This window comes from Barbatula barbatula (genome assembly GCF_947034865.1).
Source record: "Barbatula barbatula genome assembly, chromosome: 18".
NCBI classification, from domain to species: domain Eukaryota; kingdom Metazoa; phylum Chordata; class Actinopteri; order Cypriniformes; family Nemacheilidae; genus Barbatula; species Barbatula barbatula.
The window spans coordinates 7081060-7108887 of NC_136781.1; the positions used below are offsets into that span (position 1 = coordinate 7081060).

The 27828-nt window shown below is 38.5% G+C and overlaps 1 protein-coding gene across 1 annotated transcript in view; it reads left to right on the forward strand.

The window, feature by feature from the left end:
- Positions 1-27828, forward strand: part of drp2 (dystrophin related protein 2) — a 92877-nt gene that overhangs the window by 13350 nt on the left and 51699 nt on the right. Inside the window, exons 2-3 of the mRNA XM_079480177.1 lie at positions 8720-8888; positions 22713-22869. Coding sequence (XP_079336303.1) covers positions 8842-8888; positions 22713-22869 — 204 coding nt within the window. The 5' untranslated portion in view covers positions 8720-8841. The remainder of the gene's footprint in view (positions 1-8719; positions 8889-22712; positions 22870-27828) is intronic.

Below are 27828 nucleotides of genomic sequence, written 5' to 3' on the forward strand. Positions count from 1 at the left end.
GATTTTTGGTTAATTCGGTTTGGTGTGTGTAAATAAATGAGGAATTGAGTCATTGCTTGTTGAGCAGCAACTCGTGTGATCATATTAATGTTTGACAAAGGCAAAGGTGATGCATTTTATTGATTCATTCATTTATCGATTCATTTATTTATTGATTCATTCATTTTGCAAAACCAAAAGACAATATTGGCAATATTTCTTTCCTCTCATGTCATTGCAAAGCCCTTTACTGTAACTATCTTTCTTCCATGTAGCACAAATGGCAGATTTGAAAGAAGTGCACTGTTGCACGTACTTCGTTTTGAAGCTTGAAAATGTTGGTCCTCATTCATTGAAGAGCAACCTCACAATTTCCTCTTTTATGTCCCTAAGAGGAACGGATGTTGAGGTTGTAAATTGTTATACTGTATTTGGCTGCCGATGCCATGAATTAGATGCGATATGTTTGTCTGCATCCACAAATGAATGTTGTCATATCTGATCAATGTTGATTTTTCCTAACAGTTTAGGGAGCCATTCATCCCAGCTACAACCATTATTACTGCTGTCTGGGTGGGTGGGTGGACTGTACAAATATTCTGGAAGATTTAATAATTTATGGTCACCTATTTATTCAACAACAAGCTGTCAAGCCGACTCCCGTCTCATAGAATCTCAATGACTCATTCAGCAAACAGGAAGTGACACGGCTGACAGGGAAGCCCACGTGGACGGGCAGAAGAGGGTGAGACATCACGCAGAAGGCTGTCAGAAGCCTTTTCTCTCACTTTTAATGAGATTCCCAGATTTCAAATGAGGCATAGTGCTGCGGATCTGCCTCGGCTCTCCTTATTGCGTGGCGGGGTCCATGTTTTTGACATACTGTTTGTGTGTTTAGGGGCACGGACCCCTCTGTGTCTGTGCATGCGAGAACATACATCCATCATCTGTATATATGCAAGGATAGATCTGAAAGCCAACAGAGGTGTGAACTAGCATATTTTCACAGTGTCACATGCTTGGACTACCTATCGTAAAAATAACTTTGTACAATATGGTCGTGATAAGCTTGTAAATTAGAGATTTGCTGGACCAAGTTGCTGTTAAAATCAGCTATAGGGGTGTATATTAATCACATTTTCAGCACGGTAAGGCCAAGGAGGAGCACGTTTAGTGTCCCTGTATAAATCATGGTTAATTAGGTTTAAATGTTCATACAAAAACAATCTGTGTGAGGCCGCTTCATTGTCGCCTAGAAACAAGATGAGCTTGCTTAAAAGTGAGCTCTCGTTTCTCAGGTTTGCAAACCTTTGACTGTTGGAGTCCATCCCAAATCCAAGTTTTGTCATTATTTTCATTACTCGCATGCATTTTTTCTTTGGAACAGAAAAAGTTCTAAAACACCCAGTTGGGTAAACTTAAAACACCAATTGCAATTTACCTTGATAAAGCCATTTTTGGAGAAATACTATGGCGCTTTTTAAGCATTAAGGTCACGTTAGACTGCTGTTGTGTTCTATTCACCCAACCGTACCTATACATTTTCTCCTTTTGTGAAGTCAGATGGGTTTTGAAGAATTTAGTAGATGATGACAGAGGGGTGAAGAAATATTTTAAGCCTGAAATAGGACAAGAAAGAACTCTGTGAAAGAAGTCCAAATGACCTGTGCTTTCTATCAAAATGTCTAAGGGAATAGTTCTGATAGCTTACCTTGCCACATTTTCGTTGCAAGGCATGACAGTCAGACTCTGGTGGCTTCATTGATATAAAAGGGATAGTTCACCCAAAAAGAAACGTATTTTATCATTCAGTTCCTTACTCTTATGTCGTTGCAAACCTTTAATACTTTTTTTCTGCGGAACATATTATATATTTTGACATATATTGCTAACCCAACAATATTGGCCCCCATTCACTTCACTAGGACACAAAAGACATTTCTCAAAATGTTTTATTTTGTTCTTCACAAAAGCAAGAGTCACATACTGTACAGGTTTTGATTTTCTTAAAGGTCATTCAATTATGACTTTTTTGTTTTAGGGTAAACTAGCCCTTTATACTCATTGCGTTTAATGCACCATGTTTATACTGCATGGAAATGCTCAAGTCTGGTTACATGTTACCAAACTATATGTAAATAATTGTGACATGAGCAGACTTTTCATTTTCACTTTTAATTTTAGTTTGAGCCAGCACCATATAACATTTTACTTATTCATGCCACACTTTACATATGATGTGAGACAGTCACAAGGGAATCAATCTGCCAGCTTGTTTAACAGTGTATCTGTAATTCAGCAGATTAATCTCACTTTACCTCCTCTCACACTCTATATCTGCAGCGCTTAGTAAACTGTTCTCAAATTTCTGTTATGAGTTTACAGGCACAGTGAACATAAATAAAAATCACTTTATTGAGGTCCTAAATGAGTTATCTCTAAATATCCCTTTCTGAGGATGTTAATTTTGCTCCGAGACAGTCTTGCATACAGGCGAGGTCTAGTTCATTTGATGTGTGGCACAGTTTGTGCGGTCATCTGTTCTGCACACATTAATCAGAATCGTACTGTGTTCTATCAGATTTGTTAGGTTATTAAGTCTCTGGAGAAGCTCTCTATAGGATGATGGACAGCCACTGTTCATTAAGCACGTGTTAAACTGATATGAGGCTGATACCAATATTATATACAAATGTTTTCAAGGATTTATTGTCAAACAGCATGTTTCTTGTACTTATTACCAATGAAGCATCTGTTCTGTCTCTCCCATTTATTTCCTTGCACTTGACACACACACACACTTTCACCTCTGCACAGAGATTTTTTTATTGCTAATTGTAAAACTACTCTAATCAGTAACTCATCATTAGAGATATTTCCGCATCAAGGCAAGAAAACAATATCATCAGTGATTCCTGCAAAGGTTAATTGCTTTGTTTTCTTCCCTTTCTTGGTGTTTGAAAAAGCTCCCTTTTGAAATTCATGTGCCACACGATACACCAAATGATCCAATAAAAACAACTTCATATATTTTGCAAGTGATAATTTATCCTATGCCTTTAACTGTGACAAATAAACTAATTTACAATCTTACTCAAATACATTTTTGTAAATAAGTAAATGTTTTTATTTATTTATTGTAGATGTTTATTTGTTTGATCAGACACTCTTTGAAATGGGAATTAATCTCCTTTTAATACTTCCCGAAAATGACTAGTCAATATCAAATTGTGGTTTGTGGTTGGAATGCATCTATACTTTTTCATTTTGTACTTATAGCCTTACACGCAACTTACATTGCATTCTTATTCTTTTTATATTTGTTTTCTTAATGCTGGTTATAATATATACTGTATATATTTTCTACATTTTTTCTGTAGAGTATACCAGATTTACATTTCACTGTAGGTTTATGTACAGTATATAACCAACAAATTAAAATCTTGAACCAATTTACCATACAAAATGAGTCTACCGAACCCCATTTTGCAATTAGATATTGATCAACACAAAAGAAAACTGCATGTGAATATATCAGGTCCGTAATATGCTTCAGAAATACCTGTTACAATACTATCATGTTTAGTCATCCCATCTTACTTGAATTTGTTTTAATAAAGCTGGATTGTTTCAGTACATCTCAATGAGAGTTGATTGTCTGTTGTTGAGTTCATTGAGAAACTGCAAGAGCTCAACAGCACACAAACCTTATATTCAAATGTATTGCCAGTGCAGTCACGTCTGTAAATAAACCTTAGCTTACAGTCGCGCTGAAGCAAAGCATACATTTAAAACAGCTTGACACATAATTGCGACATGTAAACTACATTAAGTTGCTGCTTTAGTTTCCTGAACATTTCCCCTATGGGTGCTGCTCTCAGATAAAGAGGCGCTATACTGAAGGGTCTATCCAGCCATCAGACCTTTACATGAATCTCAGAATATTGTGTTTCTGAGCCTCACCTACTTTCCCAGTGTAGCAAATGGTCTCCCACATGGGGTACGACTACAGGTTCCAATCATTTCTTAGCATGGATAAGTAGTCTTCCAGGGTTTGACTGCTAGACCTTGGGCGCTTAAGCCTACACGTACACAGGTATGAATAAAACATTTGCTTATCGGTTGTTCATCTGATGCAAAGGGACGAGAGTGGCACTACGCAAGTGCCAAAAATAATGGCCTGTCATCACGCTGAAGCAACATAGCTTGGGATAATGACTGCTAATGCTAATGGGGGTCTAATTTCCAACATGGCTCCCCAGGGTGTAAAACAAGGGCATAGTCTCCATAAATAAATGTGCATGTGGCATGTTTTTACACAGAGAAATACTGCATGTCATTGAGGGGATAATAGGTTGTCGTGAGGGCAAACTACTTTGGCGCTCTGTTGAACAGAAGTGATACGTTTTTCGTTACACGCGCTGCCTCGCTAAATATTCAGTCTCTGTTGGCAGATCTTGACCCCTGGGCTTGAGTCAGTCTGTAAACCTTACTACATTATATACAATCATGCCCAATTTTCACAGGCCATGTTTTCTGAATTTGTATACTATTGGAAATTTGTCAGCTGATGAATACATACTCTATCATGATGATGGTTCATTGGGTTTGGCATGACGATCAGACCTACACTGTTAAGAAAACTGTAATTTTACAGAATGTCAACTTACAGAAAAATACTGCAAATTTACAAGTATACCAGGAAAATCTTGTAATTTCACAGTAAAAAAAAGGTATATTTTTGCCGCCTCAGCTGCCAGAAAACTTTATTTTTTACTAAAAAAAATTTGTCCAGTTAGACACTATCCCCAAATACGGGTCAGTTTGAGTTTGTTTAAGTTAGATCTTGCCCATAAGAACCTTAGGTATGAGGACTCTGGGTTGGCCAGAGGCGACAGTGGCCAACTGCCATGTGTTGAGTGTCACTTAGACAGGCGGGCAGCCAGCTGCAGCATGCTGAAATTTGAACATGGCATTTTCCAACCCGGTGGGTGGACAACCCAGGTCGGTGTGATGCCGAATGCGAGAGACAATAGTGCTTTTGATTGCAGGACTTCTGCATCAGTATTTGAGTACTCCCTCCAGATCTACAGCAGCAGACAGGGTGTGTATGTGTATATAAGAAAAGACAGATCCCTGCATGCACATGCCGGTGTCAGTAGCATAACTTCTGAGGTGGCCTCTACTCCGAGGTAAGAACTATCGCTGTATTGCCGAAAGCACAGGACTGTGTTGTAGGAATTAGATTGTCAGATCTACTTTCTAAATATTACATAGGCTGTCTGTCTGCTTTCCAGACTTTGATAACCTGACATTCGTGCTTCTATGTCATTTGAGATGGGATTGTGCTCCAAGCAAAGTGTTTTATTTTAGTGACATGAAAATGGTTAAGTCAGTCATTGACAGCAAGGCTAAGCACTTAAAAGCGTGATGGCTCAGCAGTGGTCAGTAGGGAACATTTTGCGCGTAGTGCATCAATAAAAAGACTTGTCTTTGACTAAGCTTTGAATATGTGCTCTAAGCCAACTCATGTGGATATGCTGAAGAAGTAATTCTTCGGGGGAGTATTTATATATTTAGTTGTGTTTCAGTCTAATTATGCAAAGCAAAGTTCAGGTGAACTTGTAACATGAATCAGACTTTCGATTCTTGCAATGTGTTTTTAACCCACAGAGATTCAATGGAATGCATTATGTAAGCTAGTTTTTCGTTTCAGGCTTTTTAAGTCCATTTCTGTGGCCATATATCTTTTTTACAGTATGAAATAAGTTATTGAATAGTTCCACTGTTATTGCCCAGAAAAAAAAGATACTGTTAAATGATATGCATAATTCTATCATCATTTACTCACCCTCTTGTCATATTTTGTCACTTTTTTTTGCATAACACACAAGCTGATAACCAACCGCAGTCCCCATTCACTTCTATTTTATAGACACAAAAAAAGTCAATGGGCACCGTCTGAAATGACAAGAGGGTGAGTAAATGATGACAAAATGTTTATTTTTGGGTGAACTATCCCTTTAAAACAAATCCTAAATATATTAAATAGCAGGGAATTTTTTCAACAATGATTACAATTGTTACAAATAACATTAAAAAGTTCAATTTCACTGTTTTTCTATATACTTTTAAATTGCAATCACTATATTTAAACAAATCTGACAAAGTTCTGATCTGATATTATAAAACGTCTACTTTCTCCTATTCCTATTTGAAAATGTAAAAATGCTGAACATTTTCTGTGGGGGTTAGATTTGGGGGTGTGGTTAGGGGTACAGTTTTCTATGTTAGGTCTATGGTAAGAGCATTACGTTAACAACACAAGGTTGTGGGTTCAATCCCAGGGGATTGCAGATACCTACGTAAAATGTATAAAATAATGCAATTTAGGTCGCTTTTGATAAAAGCGTCTGCCAAATGCCTAAATGTAAATGCAAGTCTCCACAAAGATACCAAGATGGGTGTGTTTGTTCTGGAAGATGTAGGATTTTTTAAGCATGCCAGTCCCTATGCCGCCTGGGCAAGAAGAATTGGTGCAGGGTCCTGGCAGTGGACAGCAGACTGTGTTCCATCTCCTCGTTTCTCATTGGTGGAAAGGCAGCGCTCTGCAAGTCCTAGCCGGAGGCTCATTTCCGTGACTGTTTTTTGTTTTAAGCTGATTCAGCAAAATTTTTGTCAAACACACAAATCAGTGAGTTGCGTGTGCGTGTGCAGGGACTCATAATGGCACATAACCACTAATCCTGAAAGTGGTCTTGCAAGAAGGCTGTGCTTCAATACTGTCTACCACAGGCCCTACCTCACTGTGTTCTGAAAGTTTTGAGTTAGAACATTATCTGAAGCCCCCATCCAGATATCTGATGAACTATAAACAACCGGAATTAATCACAGAGGCAGTGGATTATATAGAGAGGAATGAAGGGGACGGTGCACGGCCTCCTTTAAGAATGACACGATAACAGAATTTCTTTACTTAAATGCATATCAGGCTCGCTTCGTTTTGGTTACGTGTCACGGCCACATGGGTCCTGACAGCCGGATATGTTTATTGCTGCACAGATGTCAGTGGATACTATACAGCATTGACTAGCTGACAGTTTGTCGGTCTTGTTCACTTAGTGCTGGTCCCAAAGCAGTGTTTGAGTATTTTGGGTGAAGTTTCTGTATGTAAGGAATGATGGGGGTAATGGAAAGCAAAGAGAGAACATACTGGCAGCAGGTCTAGGAAAACACGAGGGGTTTCATGAATGAAGGAGGCTTCTCAATCCTAAGACTTTTGACGTCTGCGTCTCTTTGTTCTTGACGTGCGCTGAATTTCAGTATTGCATTAAGTTACAGCAGCATTTCTGACACTCTGTCTGTGAATGTGAGATATAGAGCTTACGTGGCTTGCACATTGTATTAATATTGTATTAATGGGCTTTGTGCTCTAGGGTACGGTGGAAGTACACCTGTTTCAGTGGGTGACTGTTGTTGTGGATCATGTTGTTTTAATTGAGTGAGTGTTGTTGTATGGTTATGATCATTTAGCTGGACATGTTAACTGCTGGGTACTGCATATCGTCACCGTCCTTCCGAAACCTTGGATGTCCAATATCGCTGTTTTCACGAAAATGGAAAAAAAGACTTTTTAGACAAGGAAATACTGCGGTTTCAAAGTTGAAAAGCACTTTTTAAAACTTTCCATTGGTTAGACATTTGCAAAACCCAGTGACAAACATAATGGGTTACTAATAATAATGATTTAAAATCACAAAATTCGTGTGGCTGAAGAAGGACAGCAGTGTTCTGTTTTGTAGCCTATTTGGTGCTTATGTTAATCATCCCAGTCCCATCACTCACCTAGGCACAAGTTAAAGGGATTGTTCACCCCATGTGGTTCAAAGCCTGTATATGACTCCTTCTTTTGTCTTCAACATAAGAAGATATTTCGAGAAATGTCTCAGTGGTTTTGTGTCCAAGTCAATGGGGTTTGGTCACCAAATGTTTTCAAAATATTGTGTTCTGTAAAAGAAAGTCATTCTGGTTTGGAATGACATGAGAGTGAGTAATGATGACATAATTTTCTTTTTTGGGTGAACTACCTTTCTCCCCCAATGATGAGACTTTCTGTCATGTATGACATAGCGCTTCCTTGCCATTGACAGTTTTGCTGGTAATTGTGTAGTTTTTCTGGTTTTCTCTGAAGTAGTACAGCATTTACATGGTTCTGAAACATATCTGGACAAAGTCTCTCAGCTCTTTGTTTGAAATGTTTTATCCCACATTAAAGTGTTTATATAAAACTGTAATAGTTTAGAATAAAATGTTGTTGTAAAAATGTAATGTAATGCCATGTTTTTAAGCAGAGGCTCTGTTCTTTCTTTTGATATATTAAATGTATCCATATTCATGCGAACGCTAATATTCTTGGGGGCATGAAAGTTTTCTTTATTTAAAACGACCACTTAAAATTCATAAGAGCTTCCATCAATCAAAGATTTTGTTTCTTTAGCTGAAATCACTCAAATCATTTTTATGCTGGTCTGTGTGTGTTCTTGATTGACTGAATGATTAACTTTCATTCTTAAGCTACACTGAGCATGAAGCATTATGATTCTCTGATTCATTCTATGACCGGCCATAAAAATCCCTATGCTGTTTCTTCCACTAATCTGTTCAATAAAAAAAAAAAAAACATGTTGCATTATCAAAAGTGTATGGAGGTTCCTAAATGATCTCTCACTGTCTGTTGCAGCTGCAGGGCGGCCCTTGTGGCCGGGATGCCACTGTGTACCCTGCCAGTCAGCGGTGGATGCTGAGGGGCAAGAGCTGCCCACCCAGTGCAGGGGGCAGAAGAAAAACCACACGGACCACGACATGAATCTCTGTTGGAACGAGATCAAGCGCAAATCCCACAACATCAGGTAACGCATCCATGTCACATCCTCCCTAGCAGGTCCATATTTTCCCAAGACAATTAACCTTTTTATTGCAGTACCAATTAGACATGCATGTATTTCTAATTCTCACAAGAGTCTCACGGGCACGAGTGAAGTCATTGATTGACGCTGGCCGGTGTAAAGCACAACTGTTTCACATGTCATTTGGATGTCTATGATGCGCTGAGTTTTGTTTATATACTTAGCCTACTAATTACAGTCTCGACCCCAGCTTTTCTCTGGGGACACGTTTAACGGTATGTGATTGGTTCGGACAGCTTCCCTGCAGCACAGGGTAATAGGATCATCCCAGGACGGCCTCGTCAGTATGCCGACATCATCCAGCCCAGAAGGAAGGGTACAGCCATACAGCCATAACACGTAATGGAAATGGATGGAATACTAAGTGGCCCTACAAAAGACCCAGAGGGATTATATTGCACCAGCGTGTCAGCGAGTTTATAACTGGGACGTTTTTGTGACAGACAGATGTCCTGTTTATTTAGTGACTTGATGTTTTATCTTTGGCAACCGCAATTTATATTCTCTTTTTTGTTTAAAAACGAAACTATTTTTTGCAGACGTAAAAATAATGGATTAAGCTCACGTTCTGTCAGTCTCAAGTTTATCTGTCTCTGCATTTTTGTTTTGTGGAGCGTTGACTAGTTTCCGAACTGCTTTTATTTGTTTTACTGTGTATAGCTGATACTGAATCACTGATTGATTTTGTAAGAAGATTTTGTCTTCCAGAGGGACAGGGCATGAATCATTTCCTGGAATTTAGCATTTTTGTTATTATTCTTTGACAATGCGAGATATCATAATAGAAGTCGCTGGCGGGACAGAACAGAACATGTTTTGTTTTGCTTTATTGGTGTCCGCTCACTCTACAGTGAATGTGCTGTGACCGGGCGGGTATGTGGCTGGGGCGGTATATGGGGGGACAGTGGCATGCTGGGAATGTGTGATTCTAGACGTGTCTAGATGTTTCTCACCTCTCTGATTGCCCAGCTGTGAGTGGGCGCTGATGGTGTGAGTCATTCCCATCCTTAAATCTGCTCAGAAAACATCTCTTTGTCTGTGATAAATTATAGATGATCAACACATTTGAACTCGGTCAACTTTGATTTCAATTTTAAATTGCGTAATATTGACTAATGAAGTAGAAATTAAGTCATCTCAGGTGGTAGTGCATGATGTGAAATGACGCTTCTGTAAATAGGGGAGAGCGGGGTAAGTTGTCACATGGGTAAGTTGTCACACTGTTCATAACTCCAACACTAGAGGCACTATCTCAAAAATCAAATAGCCACTTTGTGTGACTTCTTCTTCTATAGTAAATGTCCTGTTCACATGTGGTCAAGATCGCTCTAATCTGAGTTTAGCACAATTTTCTTTTTTTTCTGCTTAAAAAGTAAAAAATTGGCACTTTAAATTTTATGCAATAGAGCTTTATTAAATAAAATTGTTTAAAAATATTATTTTGCACAAAATAAAGGAGACAATAACAAGTCTTTTGATACTTTTGCTGCCGTGCTATGTTGAGCTAACCTTGAGATTTAGCCAACATTAGCACACATGTCAGTTTGGGGCAAGTTGTCTCAATGACTTTGGGGCAGGTCGTCGCATGTGACAACTTGCCCCAGTACAAATAAACACATAAAACATTGTGATATTGTTATTTATTTGTAATTGCAATACAGTTTTGGAAGAAAGGAAGGGTAAAATGTGTGAAATGCAACAAATGGGCCCATGATGCTTGCACCTCAGGCCAGGCAATTTATGTGTGCCAGAATTGTGACTCTGAAGATGAGTCTGATTAGTCAGATACAGGATTTGTTCAGATGTTAAAGATGTTAAATTAAGAGAGTTATCTGCTGCATTCCATTCAGTTGTCATGGATAAAGTTCAAAGTAAAGTGGTCTTGCCATTTTATGTGTTTTGATTCAAATGTGTATTGTTTGGATTGAAATAATTGTTTTTTCCAAATTCTCTTGGCCTGGTTGTTTATATTTCCAGTTCTGGATTGTTTATATTTCCAGTTCTGGATTGAATTTAAAAATTAAAATCAATATTCACAATTAAGTAGTTGTTCTTTTTTTCAGATAATCTATGTGACAACTTACCTGCCGATGGGGCAAATTGTCACAAGTGCACATTCTCTATTCAACAGTCTACAACTCAGTAATGAGATAAGATATGAAAATGTAATGAATACAAATTATGTGCCCAAGACGTTCTTCTTTCATTTGGTATGACATTTATACAATTGTGATGTATGGTGCTCAGTAAATGTTAAACAGTGTGAAAAGTGTGACAACGTGCCCCGCTCTCCCCCTGTTTGTTAAGTCTCATTTTGTCCTGTATGCTGGTATTTTTTAGTGGAGAGGTTTGAAGGTTCTTTACACAACAGTTTATAATCCCACAGTCAAGCTCTACAAGCGGTCAACAATCATAAAAGCACCCTAAAAATGATGTGTACGACTTGTGTTGATAATTTTTTGTCTAGTTGTATGTATGTATAAAGTAACTTATGTACAATAACGCCTGGGGAACTCATCATGCAGCTCTAAAATTAAATCCAAGTCCTAATATCTGGTCATAAAATGCCTTAGAATAACTGATTTTTTGATGTTATTGATGCTCAACCTGTGGCATTAAAGTCGTATTTATTTGAGAGCGCATTCATGATTTGCATTAATGATTAGATTCAAGAACATACTTGAAATCTTGTGCTTGATGCTTTTTTGAGCTTTTGTTGGGCACCGTGTCTGAAAGGGTAAGTTCACCCATAAAATCTACTTTGTGTGCTTTTTTTACTCACCCACATAACTTCTGGCATCTTCGGAGCACAAATGAAGATATTTAGGTGACATCAGAGAGATTTCCAGGCCTCCTCATAGAAGTCATGGTGTCAGTTTTTGCCAAGGTCCAGTAAAGTACCAAATACATTGTTAGATTGGTCCATCCGCTCATAGTGGCTCAGTTAAATTAGAATTTGAAGCGACAAAAATGCTTTATGTGTGAAAAACAAACCAAAATACAGACTTTAATCGATAAATCGATCGTTAAATTATAAGAAATCACACAAAGTTGATTTTTGGGTGAACTTTCCCTTAAACCAGGTCCAGAAGAACATCCTGTTTCAGTTTTTTAACACTGCACAAATCTACAACATGCTACAAAATACGACCAACAGAACATTGATAACTTAATCAAAATGTTAAACAAATATTTAACTATGCATGTAAGATAAAAAAAAATGGAATTGCTTCTGAACCATTACGTCTTGCGAAGTCATCTATAGAATCTGATGTGTATTGCCGTCGTGGCTGGTTAGAATGATACCAGATATCTTTTCTAATTTGTCACAATGTGTCACGTCTGGATAGGACAGTGGTATATTGAAAAACGTTTCGTGTCAATTTTAAATACTGAAAAAATGGCTTTGAAATATTTCTTTAAGTAAATCATTCCACAGAAAAAGAGTTTCATAATCATACTTATGATTAAGGGTATTTCGCACACAGCGGTAAAAGTAGTGGACTTCTATTAGACTTTGATTCTGTTGTGTTCTGACGCAGGACTGAACAGCAGGGAAGAGCCTGGTGACCTTTCAGCAAAGCCTTGTCCTGCTCTTTTCAACAGCAGGGAGCGAAGGCTTGATTGAGCACTAACAGCATTCTAATTACTGTCTCTTCTTTCAGCTCTTAAACTGAGAGATTAGAAAGTAAAAGCCTTGAGCTAATGGGTCTACTCTCATGTTATGCTTGACTCAATACACATGTTATGCGCATACTTCACGTGTTTGAGCGTAGAAAAAGTGGAAATCGAGTACCGTTCTCTTTTCTTTTTTTTATTGAATCAAGATGTTCCTTACCTTGAAGAACTATCTTGTGAACTGTAGATTGGCGCTGTGCGTGGGCAGCATGAAACTTACATCGGTTACAGATGTTGATAAGAAACCAGCTGCTGAAATGATCAGAGTTGATGAGTTTTGTGTGCTTTTATAAAATAAACTGCAAGTGCAACACAAACTAATTATATATATTGTTATAAAACATGTTGGCATCAATATTACCTTGTGGTTGAGTCTCACATTGGTCAGCACAGAGAGGTTAAGACGTGCTTTTCTGTCTGCTTGGCTTATTTTGAGCTCGGACTGAGTTCTGACATTGTCTGCTCATTATGGGGCACCTTCGAAACGTGTAGCAGCCAGCTGTAAACACGACTTTTTCATACTGTGCTGAAACCCACACATTTGTGTTTGTGCCAGACACTTGTTTCAAACCTATGCCCTTGTTGAAACAGCATCAGTTGCATCATAACAAGGGACCTGAGATAAAGAGTCACATAAAGGAGACGGTCGATGTTTATTTGGACGGGGATGCTGTTGTGTTTCAGGCTTTTGTGGAGATTTTTGCTTGGGTTTGCAAATAAACCCGCTTTTCAGACCCCCTAATAAATGAACGAGTCTAAAGGGATTTCGAAGTGCATGAATAATTTAGTATAGTAAGTCTCCCCGACTGTGTTTAAATCAAATAAAGCTAGTCCGGCGTGCTCATCTATCAGCTCGGGGCAGAGCCGATCACTCTTTTGCTTGCTAGACACAATGCACTGCTGAAACAGTTGCCTTCTTTCTCAGTGCCTGCGTCCGAATCTCTCCGAATGAATAACAGTCGCGAATTGACAAACAACCAAGCGGGACGGGCAGACCAGCATGTGTAAAAAGATCAGTCCTTCAGACAAATAAGAAATTGTAGTAAAAGCCAAGTCAAATTTTGCTGGGAGAGGCAGCCCAGCACTTATGCTGCGCTCATCGTTCTTGACTTGGCAAGAGTCTCACTTTGGGGAAGCTAATGGTGGAATTGGCCAAGACGAGACCTCCCGGAACAGACCGGGGATGCTGCAGTTCAGATCTTTATTGAAGTAGCACAGGCCGGCGCTTTCCTGACAGGAGTTGTTTAACTCACACGTCTGCTCATTCCCACCTGAGACCTGGCCCACAATCTGCCTGGGAAAATGCATTTACACATGTCTCTCAGGTTAGCAGAGATAATTTATTCTTTAAGCTGGACTTTATTGGAGTTGAGTGAATATATGAATATGTGAGTTAGTGTGCGTGCGTGATGCATAAAGCAGTGTCTTGGAGGAAATCCGCTTTTGTCTCGCATGGTTATGTTGAAGTGCTCGGGGGAGGCACTGCTTCCTTGAAAATATTCAACTGGACAAAAATAAATCAAAAGAAATTTGATAAAATATGAGCTACAATACTGTATAAACCATCATTGTTCTAGTATTATGTGACATTGCTTAAGAGTAACACCAGAGGATAGAAGACAGCATCTCCTTACATTTTCATTGACGCATTTGGCTGACGTGTAAATTAGCTCACATTTTCTTCATATGTGCTTTTTCATATGACATCGGTGTTGCTAGTGCCATTCAGTATTACGGGGACATGTCATGTTAAAGGGAAAAAATAAAATCTTTCTTCTGTCACTGCGGTACCCTTTGACTTTTTGGTTTTGTGTCTAAAGAAGTACATTTTCATGTACGCATTTGGCAGATGCTTTTATCCAAAGCGACTTACATTGCATTATACTATTCATTTGAATTTAAGTATGTGCAATCCATGGGATTGAACTCATGACCTTGGTGTTGCTAGCACCATGCTCTAACCACTGAGTCATTTTTGTTTTGTTTTAAAAATAGTTTTTTCATTTACTTTCTTTGAATTTTCATTTAAAGTGTTTGTTGATAAAATATATCATGTTTCATGTTTTTATTTGAAAAATGTGCTATCAAATAGACTCGGAACCTGATTTTACATTTGGACACAAAACACCCAAACACATATGGGAGCAGGATGATAATACAGATGCTGTATTCGTATGCATGTAAATCCTTAATGAAGGAGTGGAGACAGGCAGTGCTTTATTGTAAGGCTAATCTCCCCCATGGCACTGGGGTATCTCGCGGACAAACCTCCCAACCCTCTTTCTTTTCCATTCAGTGTAACATTTAGACTGATGTTGCTAAGAAGACAAGCCTCACAGAGAGCTGTGGGCTACGCTTTTAAAATGGGAAACGTGAATGGAAATGAAAGGAAGTCACCGCACAACGCTCATTTTTATCTTTAGAATTTAATTATTCTGTGACCGTAAAGCAAGCATTTCACTGATGGTTATCGTAGCGCCGACAAAAGGGCCAGATTTCGACAAATGTGTTTCTGTTTCGGTGTGTCTTTAATTGGTAAAAATGAGGCAAGTTAATGTTCCTGTATAATGAACATCTCGTGTTCTGGAGCAGCTATAATAATCTAAAACTGACTGCTCACAGACAGTGAAGATAGTGGAGGTAACAATGGACTTCAGGGTAGCGTTGCAACAGCCATTCGTAAGTTCTTTCTTAAATGTGAACGTAAAGTCCACAGTAGAGGCTTAGTAACAACTAGCTAGTTTGTAACTAAATCTGTATGTTATTCGGTTGCATTTGGTCTTAAGGCAGAACGTAGCTAGTAGTTCATAAGCTCTCTGTGAAGTAATCGTGGTCTTATAATATTACATTTACCTTTAATAGTCCAATAGCAGCCTTTAAATTCAAAAGTTGAAATGTTGTCATTGAAACGTTCTTGATTTAAACTTATTTTAACGTTAAAAAAATGTATTGAATAGAATATTATATATAGAATATTATAACATATTTCAAATTAGATTAATAAACAAATGCTAATTAAAAACAGCCAATTGACTCAATAATAAATGACATGCGATATGGGTGATTTAATTTTACTACCAACCGCCAATGAAAGCTTGATTTTATTTTGACATGCACAACACAGGCAGATATACACACACAGAGGTGCGCAAGGACGGTTCTTGTAGAGCCGTCAAAAATTAATTTTCATCACATAATGTTCTCTATATTAAAAGGAAAGTAACTGTTAATGTCAGCATTATCATGTGTGTAAATCATTGAAGAATGTCGAGTGAAACAAGAGCTTATTCACTTAGTTCAGTGAGCCTGCTATTTTATTCCTACATTTAGTCCTGAAGGGAGGCTTCCTTAAATAAGTTTATACGTAACATTATGCTTCAACTAAGTTGAATGGTGCAACTCAAAAATATTTAGTAGTGCATAAGTTGTAACTTGATGCCCGTTTAAGTCAAAACTAGGCTAAGTTGTAACTGGCCCCTGAACATCCCCTCGACCTGTGATTCACATCATTTCACATGACCTCAAGTGGATAAACACCAACTCCATGGTCTCCATTAGTGGGAAAGGATGCAAGTTTGGTATCATAGTGGCAGGTGAAATTATATGTATTGGATTTGTTTATGATGAATTAGTTTAAGGTAATAGATTGATTGTAAGTTAAGAGATACTGCATATGCCCCAAACTACACTCTCAAAGAGAAGGTGTTAAGGTGATATTTCACCCAAAAACAAAAATCTGTTATCATTTACTCATTTCAAACCTGGATGCCTTCTTTCTTCCACAGAACAGAAAAGATGATCAATTGCCAATTCTTTAATGGCACCTATTTGCTTGCATTGATTTTGTGTCTATACAATAGAAGTGACATGATCCTGCCTCTCCTTGTCTTGGTTTTCGAGTCTTGTGGCAGGATCATGTCAGTCCCATGTGTTTTGTATGGAGAAAGAGCATTGTTTTGGTTTGTCATGCCATGCTCTCTCTCCGGTGTCACGTCATTTAGCCCCGCCCCTTGTTTCCCTGTTAGCGGCCCATTAGTTTTAGTCTTGTCACCAGCCCTGGTCCATCTTTCCCTTAGTGTTTCATTCATGTCACCTGCCGCCACTCTCCCTGTGTGATCAGTCCTCGTTAGTGTTTCCCTTTATCTAGTCCCAGTTTCCCCTCTGTCTCTTGTTGATTCATTGTCATTATCATCCCTGTTGAACGCACCTTGTTGGATTATTCCTGTTCTAAATTTAAGGATTTTGTTGTAATATTATTTAAAGGACTGCGTTTGTTTTGTCCCCCTTGTTGGAAGTTTTGGTTTACATTCTTGTTTTGTTTTAGCAAGACCCCCATCGTGGGTCTTTTGTTTAAATAAAGTTTTGTTTATTTCATGTCTGCCTGCGCCTGCGTGTTTAGGTTACCAATGTTCTTCAAAATATCTTGTTTTGGGTTCTGTGGAAGATGGAAAGTCATACAGGTTTGAATGACAAGAGGGTGAGTAAATGATGACAGCATTTTTCTATTTTTGGGTGAACCATCCCTTTAATAACACATTTCTGTGTAATATTAACACATTGTCATTTTGTTTTGATTGTGAGTTAAATAAGTCAAGGATCACTTGTGTATCACACAATCTATTACCTGCACCCAAACGTCACGGTAAATGAAACAAAATGTGATTTGATATGTCAGACGGACAGCCCCTTCATATCTTAATTGAGAGTTTTGGCCAGGATAATGTTTATCAAACTTAATGGCAATAACCATTTTGTCTTGCAACAGTCTTTGCCTATTAAAGTGACAGGGTAAAGTACAGACTGCAAAAATGTTATTCCCAGTATTGTGAAAAAAAGAACACAGAATTGCTGCGTAGTTATAGTTGCAGCTCATCTCGATTTAAACCAAATCTGATTTCGATTTCTTCATTTTGGATTTTTAAAGGAATGGTTTGCTCTTGTGTTGATATACTGTATGTGAATAGTACAAAAGTAGCTGCTCGCCGGTCTCTTTATTGGCTAGTGTTATACTATTCCCCACGCTGGCTGTCATGTTTGATGGTTTATATGGAACAAGGATTGTTACAAAGCTGCCAGATCACTCCACACAACTGTCACCTTTTTGCTTCCACTCTCACAAACAGACACTAATGCATTACTCGTGTAGTCAGAGTCAGCCTTGTGTCCATACTAAATGTTCTCAACCTTCCACAACTGAACTGTTCCAGATACCACCAGCATGAACCATCTCAACGCTCCAGGCCAGAAGCCATTAAAAGCCCGCCATTAATTTATTTGTCAGACAGAGCATGCAGCCTGGCAAGCTTTTTATAACCAGTCACCTGAATTATAAATGTGATATAAACGTGACTAATTTCTCAAATATATGTAATATATAAACAGTTGCTGAAAAAATTAAGAGACTATTTTAAAATGACTGTTTATGTATGAGATTAGATCAAAAAATCAATTTTCATTCTGTGAACTAATATTTCTCCCAAATGTCTCATAAAAATATTTTCTATTTGCCTTTATTTGGAGAAAATGAAACCTTGAAAAACGGGTCAAATAGAAAACTAATTCATATTATAAATTATAATTGTTCATGTATTCAGGAAAAGTTCAAACATTATTTTTATATGATAATCTTGTTTTTTATAAGACTTGTCATATCCATTTTGAAAATTACTGTTGGGTGACTTGATGTCTCTCCTGAAGTTAGATTTTCTTAAAATTACAGACACTGGACTGGAATGGCGACAACACATCTAGAAATGCTTATTTTTTCCGTAGCTGTATAATATCAGTGAATTGGAAGGGACTGTAAGGAACAGATCATACCATAGGAGAGATTAAAGAGCAGACGTACTATGTGCTAGGAGCTTTAGGTACAAGTCAAGCGAGTTAAGGAAAGCTGAAACTAACAAGGGGAGAAAGGAAGTTATGCTTATATCGAGTGGTATCAGCGATCCAATGTTGATCTTTTGCTTTATCTATTTAACTGTTCATGTTGATTTTTGTTTTTGCACTGATTTTAGAAGCACACACATGCCTGTAACCGAGAATCAAAACCATCGTGTGACGGTTATACTGAAGCTGAAGGCTAACCATGTGACAAAAGACCTTTTCAAGAGCTCATCCTTTTCATTTCTAAGTAAGCCGAGCCCACTGCCGCAGAGTGGAAATGCTACATGAACTCATTAAACCCACACTGACAGGAGCTTTGTTTGATCTTTGATGTGAAAAGTACAAGAATCTACAGCTGTGACCCTTTGATAGGAGCAGCTGGGTGAGTGGCATTTTCCTGGGTTCGGTTCTTTCACTTTGTGTGTGTGTGCGCGCTATCCCCCAATGGTGAAGGTGTGTGTGCTTGTTTGTTTTTGTCTATGCGATGAAAGAACCTCTAGGCAAGTATAGTGGAGAGCTCTCTAATGAAACGTCTGCACACTGGCTGCCTGTATTGAATCTAATAACACATCATTATAGGGAGCAGCATGACCAGCCCTTTCCAATAGAATAAAGATCCAGAGTAAAGGTGGCTTTTCATATCTCTCTCTCTCACGTCCTCACTCTCTTTTAGATTGTAGAGTATAATAACATATTCTTTCATTTACTTAATTTGTATGTTTGAAGTATTCTCAACAAAAATGTATTAGGCACATGAGATCATGTCTATTTTTAAATCTCTGCATTGCAGAAACATATTAAAGCAAAAGCACACAGAAGATATCTTTGAATTCTTAAGCAAATGGAGTATTGTGCTTTTTTTCAGACTCAAGTAACACTACACATCTGTGATCTCAACGGTGTCTTTTCGTGTATGAGGATTACCACGATATCAAATTCTGGAATACAAAGTTATACGATTATCTGGACACATACAACCAATATGCATGTTAATAAGCAAGTAATTAATGATACATTTGAAAACTTTAATATTAAATGTAACAGATTATTTTACGAACTAAACCATGTCATAGTAAAGGGACAGTGCACCAAGAAAACTAAAATGCTTTCATCATTTACTCACCCTTGTGTGACTTCAGACCTGTGTGACTTTCTTTCTTCTGCAGAGCGTTGGCAACCAAACAACATGGACCCCATTGTCATTAAATTGTTGGACACAAAGACATTTCACAGATTATATTTTGTGTCATGATCTTGCTACGTTGCGATGTGCGGTCACTGTCAGTTGCACATGGGGCTTGTTTTGGTCCGGTCAGTTTTACCCAAATGTGGTGGAGTAATCAGCCGCACGTTTTTCATCCCTTATTTTATCCTGTCCTTGGCTGCGTCTGTAAACATCTACTTCCATACTATATAGTAGGCGAAAATGAGTACGAGTCATAAATAGTATGTCTGAAACCTCAGTATGCAAAAAAACAGTAGTGGTGAAGTACCCGGACTGTCTACTACTTCCGCTGAGATTCATGAGTGTGGATCGGATAGACGCTTATCTATCCCATAATGCCACGGGAGTTGAGCAACAGTCAAATTTCAAAAGTAAATCAAATAAATATAGCAGAAAACTTTAAGGCGGATGTCCATTTTCAATGTAAAGGGCCAAAAAATTTATTTCTTGTGACTAAATTATGTTTTTATCAACGCTCACATGTAGGTTGTTGTTAGTACATCATAGGTCAAAGAGCGTACGGGTCACATGACCATAAAACATTGGCGGACACATTACGTCGGAAATGTATTCATACTACTCCCACTCATACTATATAGAATGTTCTGTTTTAACAGCCGAAAGGTACTTATTCAAGTTCAGTACGTACTGTCACAGTATGCGATATCGTACACAGCCCTAGTCTTCTGTCGGTGTGGGTATGTCTTATGTGCCGTATTGCTGTGTTTTGTGCACCTCTTCTAAACGTTTTTAAACAGTGTCCAGGACCCTCTGGCGAGGATTTAATTATACCTTTTGTGTTGACAGTTAGGCCGGACTGCGAGTGCTAGACTAAACTCCATCAGTCATCCTCTCTGCCTACTGTCCCATTGGATGTGAGCGCGGAGAGCACTACGCCACTTCATTACCTTTGGTTTCCAAGTGACATTTTTGCTTTTCTGAGATTCATAATAAACTCTTTGTTGGAGTCCTACCGTTCCGTGACACTTTTGTTTCTAGAACAATTATCCTCTTTTTGTGCATGATTAAAATAACAAGCACATTTGGGTTTAAATGTTCCTGCGGACACTGTTGCCTCGATTATCAGTAAATGGAAGCTATATTTAACTAACAAGACAGACTCAGAAAGTCATCACAGCACTAAAACCAAGTGTAAAGGCTGTCCAAAACATTTTGATCGGATCACTAAATCCACATTTGGATGTAAAAAACACATGTTGACCACATTGTTTTTGCAATCTGTTCTGATGCATCCGACTACCTACATGTCTGTCAATCAATCATTCTGTTAAATCAAAGATTTATACTTTGTTTACTTTGCTGGCTGTATGCTGGTTCAAAAGAAAGTAAAATTTTGATCAGAAAATGTGTTGGTATGCTTGATATCAACCCTTTTGTTGACTTTTAGCAGATACTTTCATCCTTACAGAACATGCCCACGCTCCCACTGGAGTGACCCGGGGCTAAGTGCCTTGTTCAAGGGCAACAGCGCATGTATTGCTTGGTTTAAAGGAACATCTAACCCCAAAATGAAAATTCAGTCTCACCCTGGTATGAAGCTGTCTGGTCTTTTTTCTTTCTCTCAGTCATTTCTTTGACCTGCAATAAAAGCATTTAATGAGTACCAGTGACCCAGTTGTGGTACGAGGAAAGTCTTAGCGGTCAGATGTGCCCCAACAGAGGTTTTTGTCTAAAATTCGGAACAATTTGTGACTCGCACATCTAACACAGCGCTGAGAAGCGTCATGCTGTCAAGCTGCGGTTCATCAGCAGGGGTTGAGCATCTTGTTAAAACAAGAGGAGAACAGGATATTGCAAAATACAGAAATGGGAAAATACGACAGTTTCTTTCGGGATACCAAAAAATAACACAAATAAGTGAATGTACTAATGCTGCCGAATGGTTGTGCACGGGTATCATGACACTAACCTGAATGGCCGGAAGCAAAATCTGACAGGAAGGATGAAGAAATGACATCTAAACAGTATAAGTACTTCACTCATAACAAACCCACTGTATTGTTGCAATACAATACAGATATTGAATACTAATGCAAGCAAATTTTATTTTTCTATTTATTGACTTTGTAGCATATTAGTTTAGAATATTGTTATAGCTGATTCTTATTCCTACTAATATCCACTTTTGAGGATAAGGGCTTAGGATGTCATAATTTACAAATTTGAAGGTATACAGTGTTTGTTATTTAGTACAATATTATTGAAAGGCACCGTATATACAGTACAATCCTTATTGTTTTCTCTTATTCCATTGGTTTTGACAATTCTCTTGAGTGGCATGATACAGCTGGCAGGAAATAATGCAGTTGTGAGTGCCTGCCGCATGCTGGGACACCGCAGGTAATTGAAACACCAGCTTTCTCTCTCTCTCAACCCTCTATGTGACGCTGGCACAATCTACCTGACTCGAAAACAATTCCACACCATATGGGCAGGTGGCTAAACTACCCGCTTTATATTTTATTTATCAGCTTCTGAATATGTGATTCTTGCTAACAGATGAAAGTTTCTCCGTGTAAATGCAAGGCAATGAGTTGAGATGTGCCTTCCTGTGTCATTACACACGTGAACATCATGGTGAGTCTGTTTTGACATGCCCGGGTTGGGAATGGGAGAAGTGTAAAGCAGTGGATCTCGTGGTTAGCATGTGATCTAAACCTAATGATCTATGGTGGTCATGTTAGAGTTATTGATTCAGATCTAGCTCCCTGCCATACAGTATCTCTGTTTTGATTATCTGTGGCTGTCCAGTTTGATTTATGCTGGAGGGTGTTGGTTTTGGAGGCAACAGAGAGCATAGGTTGCTACTATAAGCATTTGTAAACATTTGTGCATTCTACCCATAAAAGTAACCCCATTGTTATGTGTTAACAGTGTTATGATCTCAGGGATGTTCTGTCTAAGCTTTGACCATGTGTCTGTGCCCTGTGGTGGGCTGTCGTTTGCTGTGTTGGCAGGGTAAGGCTGGAGGCCTTTTCTGACAACAGCGGGAAGCTCCAGCTGTCACTACAGGAGATCGTCGAATGGCTAACAGCTAAAGATGAGGAGCTGTCTGAGCAGCTGCCCATAGGGGGCGACGTCGGGGCAGTGCAACACCAGCGCGAGTTCCACCAGGTGTGGTTGACACAAACACACAACACGTTTGTTTTTATGTTAAGATGACACGTGTTGATATTTTATATCCCCTAAAAGCTACCCCAGCATTACTAAACCCAGACTAACCTTTTTGCATTTTTGCAGACCTGATTTAGGTCATGGAGTTGTTTTCGACACATTAACTATACAACAATGGGAAAACAATTAAGAGACCATTCCAGTTTTGCTTGTATTCTGGCCATTCTAGTCCAGTGTCTGTTGAATTTCAATAGAAACACACCTCAGGAATGACAAAGTTATCCAACAGAATGTGAGAGACTGAAAGCATTTCATCATATAGGTCGATTTAATTTCAAATTGATCCTAAAATGCATGTCAAAACATTAGTATTGTGTTGCGTAAACGTTCATATATTTATTTGCAGTAATTATCTGTTTTTAATTTGGCAGAAATCTTATCACTAGTTCACAGGATCAAACAAAATTTCTCATTATAATTAAACACACACCTATAAATGGTACATTCAGAAAAACTGAAAATGTTTTTGGAGTGGTCTCTTAATATTTTACATTTTCAAAACTTTGGTACAGTACAAGTATAGAGTTGTACACAGACACTCATAGCTTTTTGCCCAGTCATCTATCACAATAACAGAATCAATTCAATAGTTAAGACTGCAATGTGGCAGCAGGAGTGCAAACAGAATGACATTAAAGATTTGAGCCCACCCACCTGTAAGCTAATGAAGAACCTCTGAATCTATTATCAGATGCAGGAGCTCTGAATGAAACATGTTAATAAACAAATGTAAACCTCCCACTGTTCTTAACCCACACTGAACCTCACCAAAAATACAACAAAAGGCTCGATGACGGCATCACATAAATACATACACAATAAGTGGTTTAAGATTTTTTCTATAATTACACCTACTGCACAGTTAGATATCTGCGTAGACATTATTGTCAGGATTCAGGATTTTTTCCAATAAACACACTCTCTGAAAAGAACACACAGCTAAAATTTGGTCCTCCACTGCAGGATACTCTTAGCACCAATTTCCAGTGCTGTCAACTTTGAGAGATACGGAGAAAGAGGGACATTGAGAAGGTTGAGGAAAGATTGAAGGAAAGAGCGAGAAAGACAGGGAGAGCGAGCTATTCATGACTGTTTGACAAGATGTGAAATCAGCCGCCCAGTTAACAGGCCTGTATTTCACTGTCCCTTCTCTGGCATTCACATTTGTCTTCATTTGCTTCTTTGTTGCTTCCTTTTCACATGCAAACTGCTTTTGAATGTGTAATTTCTGACATTGCGACAGTTAAGTTATGATAACCATAACACTGCTTTGACATCTTATGGAAGGAAAATTAATGCAAAGGGTTTCACCTGTCTAGTATTAGCTGCTAGATGATTTTACTAAATGACACTGACTTTTGTTTGTGCTTGTTTTGTTTGCAACCTTGGCTGGAGAGAGAATCTATAGTGAAGAGAGACAGTATTATAATCCGTTTATGAATCAAGAAGACATACCCCCATCTCTGGGATTTACTTGCTCCACACTTAAGAGATTTTCATTGTCATGGTTCAGTACATAGTTTAGTATCTGAAGAAAATTGCAGAGGACTTCCAATTCAATTTTCCGATAGAAATAATCAAAATACTGTTATTGAGCCAGTACATAGCAATTGTTTATAAAAATGCATTTTTTTCAATTGTTATTTCGCATTGAGAGGTGTTTATTTCACAAGTGGTTGTGTGATGCTGTGTCACTTATAATAACTAAAAGAAGTGAAGAGAAGGTCTGTTTGTGAATGTTATTTGCACACACACATATGCAACATATGCACATGCATGCAACACCCCAAAAAACCTATCCTTATCACTCCATCAGTCACAAACTTTGCTGGTATCCTCAGTTTCCCCTTCAAAGTCGAATATGTCCATGTTTCCAATTTAACTACATGGCCATAAATCTTTTCAGACAAAGCGGTGGGCAAATTCACATATGCGGTTCTGCAGAGAATTACAGCCTTTTAAGAGTTTTAAATTATTGATCAAGTATGTCTGCTGTTAAACCAGGCTCTTTTAAGTTCATCATTTCTTATTTAAGTGTGTATACAGTAGTTCGAGAGTTTTGTATACTGTTATTTATGCATGGTTTGGCACGCATACAGTGTGTTCATATGGAAACTTATTGTAACTACTTGTGAGTTTTTATGGTTTCCCGTAAACCTAAGAAGATCCCACCAATAGGTTTAAGTGTCTTTTGGGGAATAAAAAGACTGAAATGGAATCACTTCCTGCAGCTTTTACTTTAAATGTACGGTATATTTGATACATAATTGATCTTGCGTTCTGATTTTCATCCGCATACCCAAAGACAGAGCTCTCAAGAAGTTTTGTTGCTATAAAAGTTTTACATTGGGTGAAATGAAAGACATTTCAAGTCTAGGTTATTATACAGAATAGCGAGACACTGGCAATAGGACAAGCTTTCTACAGAAACCCTTTATACTTTTGGCTGCGTTTGATTGATTTCAGTTTAGTTTAGAGCTCCTCGGTAGCTAATTCAATTTATGGAAGGTGTGTTTCATGGGAATGAACAATTTTACTGGGGGAGGGCAATATTGAGAGCTAAACATCCATGAATTTCCAGCCAGCGTGTACAGTGTAGCATAGCATGTGGGTTGTATTAAAGATAAAATAAACATGAATCTTTTTATGCTGTAAGAGGATTGAATTGTTGGCTCGTCTAAATTAATTTCTTGATATTATTTCTTGAAAATGGCAAGATGAATAGATGAAGTTGTCAGTAACTATTGAGGATGAGTGTAAGTGGTGCTAGTTATATGGAAAATGCTACATGATGGATATATGTCACGGATGTGTGCAGAACCCAGGCACAGACAGAAATGGCAGCGAAAACAAATATTTACTTAAATATACAAACAAAACAACTACAACGATGGGGGACAGACAAGGTAACTAAAAAAGCATTCAAAATGCAAACCAAAAACTTCCCATGAGGGGGTAAAACTAGAGAAAAATATAGCTGCAGGCAGCGATTCCCGGGTTCGAGCAGTCTAAAGCGTCAAGATTGTTCAGAATGAAGAGAACTAGCGGTCAAAAGCCGCTGCCTTTAGTAGGTGACCTCAGAGCTAGTTCTTGAGTTATGGCCATTTTATTGTAAAACGCTCCGCATAATTAGAACTTTTGGCGTGCGTCCCTTATCGACCTTGAAAGGAAATTGCAACTTTTTTTCGATAGTTATTGACATTCACACTCCACAGAAGTCGTCTGCATTGGTTTGGTTCCGATCGGTCAAAAAACCAAGGACTAGTTCGCGAAAGTAGGTTTTTGACATCATCGGCGATATAACTCACGAACCGTTTGTTTGACAGAAGTGGTTCCAGAGGCAAAGTTGTTTAGAATGAGGAGAGCTATCATTTGATGTAAATAGTTTGAGTATATGTCAAATGTCACGTGAAACACAATTGTTTTTGCAACCAAAAACACTTAAAATTAGCCATTTTTACTGTTATAGCGCCACCTAGTGTCCAAACGCCGCGCCCTTACGCATGTGAACTCTGAGTGATGGTCTTCACATGTGTTTCAAGCCCCATGATCATATCTCTAATAGTTATTGAGTTATGGCCATTTAAATGTAGTAGGCCCCGCCCATTTTTTTATTTTGGTGCCCCTAAGCGACCTTGAAAGGAAATTTCAACTTTTTTTCGATAATTATTTATATTCACACTCCACAGAAGTCATCTTAATCGGTTTGGTTCCGATTCATCGAAAAACCTAGGACGAGTTCGCGAAAGTAGGTTTTTGACATCATCTACGATAACTCACGAACCGTTTGATCGACAGAAATGGTTCCAGAGGCAAAGTTGTTCAGAATGAGGAGAGCTATCATATGATGTAAATAGTTTGAGTATATGTCAAATGTCACGTGATACACAATTGTTTATGCACTCCAAAAACGTTATTTCGCCCCCAGTGGCCGAATGAGTTCATATTTCTTACAGACCTTCTTGACCATGAGTCGAACAAGCCCAGCGAGTGTCGTTTCGATCGGCCTCCGTTAAGTCGGTCTAAGGAGTGCTCAAACTTCATTGGCCAATGGCGGCCATGTTTTTTTAGATACGCCAATGTCCTTTTCTAGAATCATGGTACATGACACAAAGACACACCATACCAAGAAATTAGTCGATAGGGCAAACTGTTGGGTAGTTATTGCCCTTTTCGAAAAAATGTATATTATAGCGCCACCTAGAGGCCAAACGCCGACTTTTTTATACTGTGAGCTCGGACTGAGAGTATAAACATATGGTCCAAGCCCCGTGCAGATAGCTCAAACGGTTCATGAGTTATAACCATTTTAGTAAAATTAGCTCCTTCCGGTTCCGACGTTTTGGCGCCCCCCGGCCACCGTAAATCGAAATTTCCACTTTTTTTCGATAATTATTTACATTTACACTCCACAGAATTCATCAGCATTGGTCTGGTTCCGATTGGGCAAAAATCCAGAGACTAGTTCAATTTTTTATTTTTGCATAAAACGCAAATTAGCGGAAAAATTTGCATACCGGAAATGAAATCGGAGATATACGTTTTTTAAGTTTTGAGCCAATGATTACAATGTTATAAAACACTTGGGTGTGCGACAAACGGTTTAGGAGTAATGAGCGTAAAGGCGCTTTTCATCGCTGTAGCGCCACCTATGGGCCGACATGGCTGGCTCCGAGTATCTGAGTAGCGAGCAAGACTACTACCATCTGACCAAGTCTCAGCTCTGTCGGCCTTACGGTTTGGGCTGCCCATTCAGTTTTAGGGAAGAATAATAAGGAAGAAATATAGCTGCAAGCAGCAATTATCGGGTTTCGAGAAGTTTAGGTAAGTAAACGTCGACCAGTCTCAGGGATGGCAAACTAACATGTCCACAATCGACAATACAACCCCACACCCAGA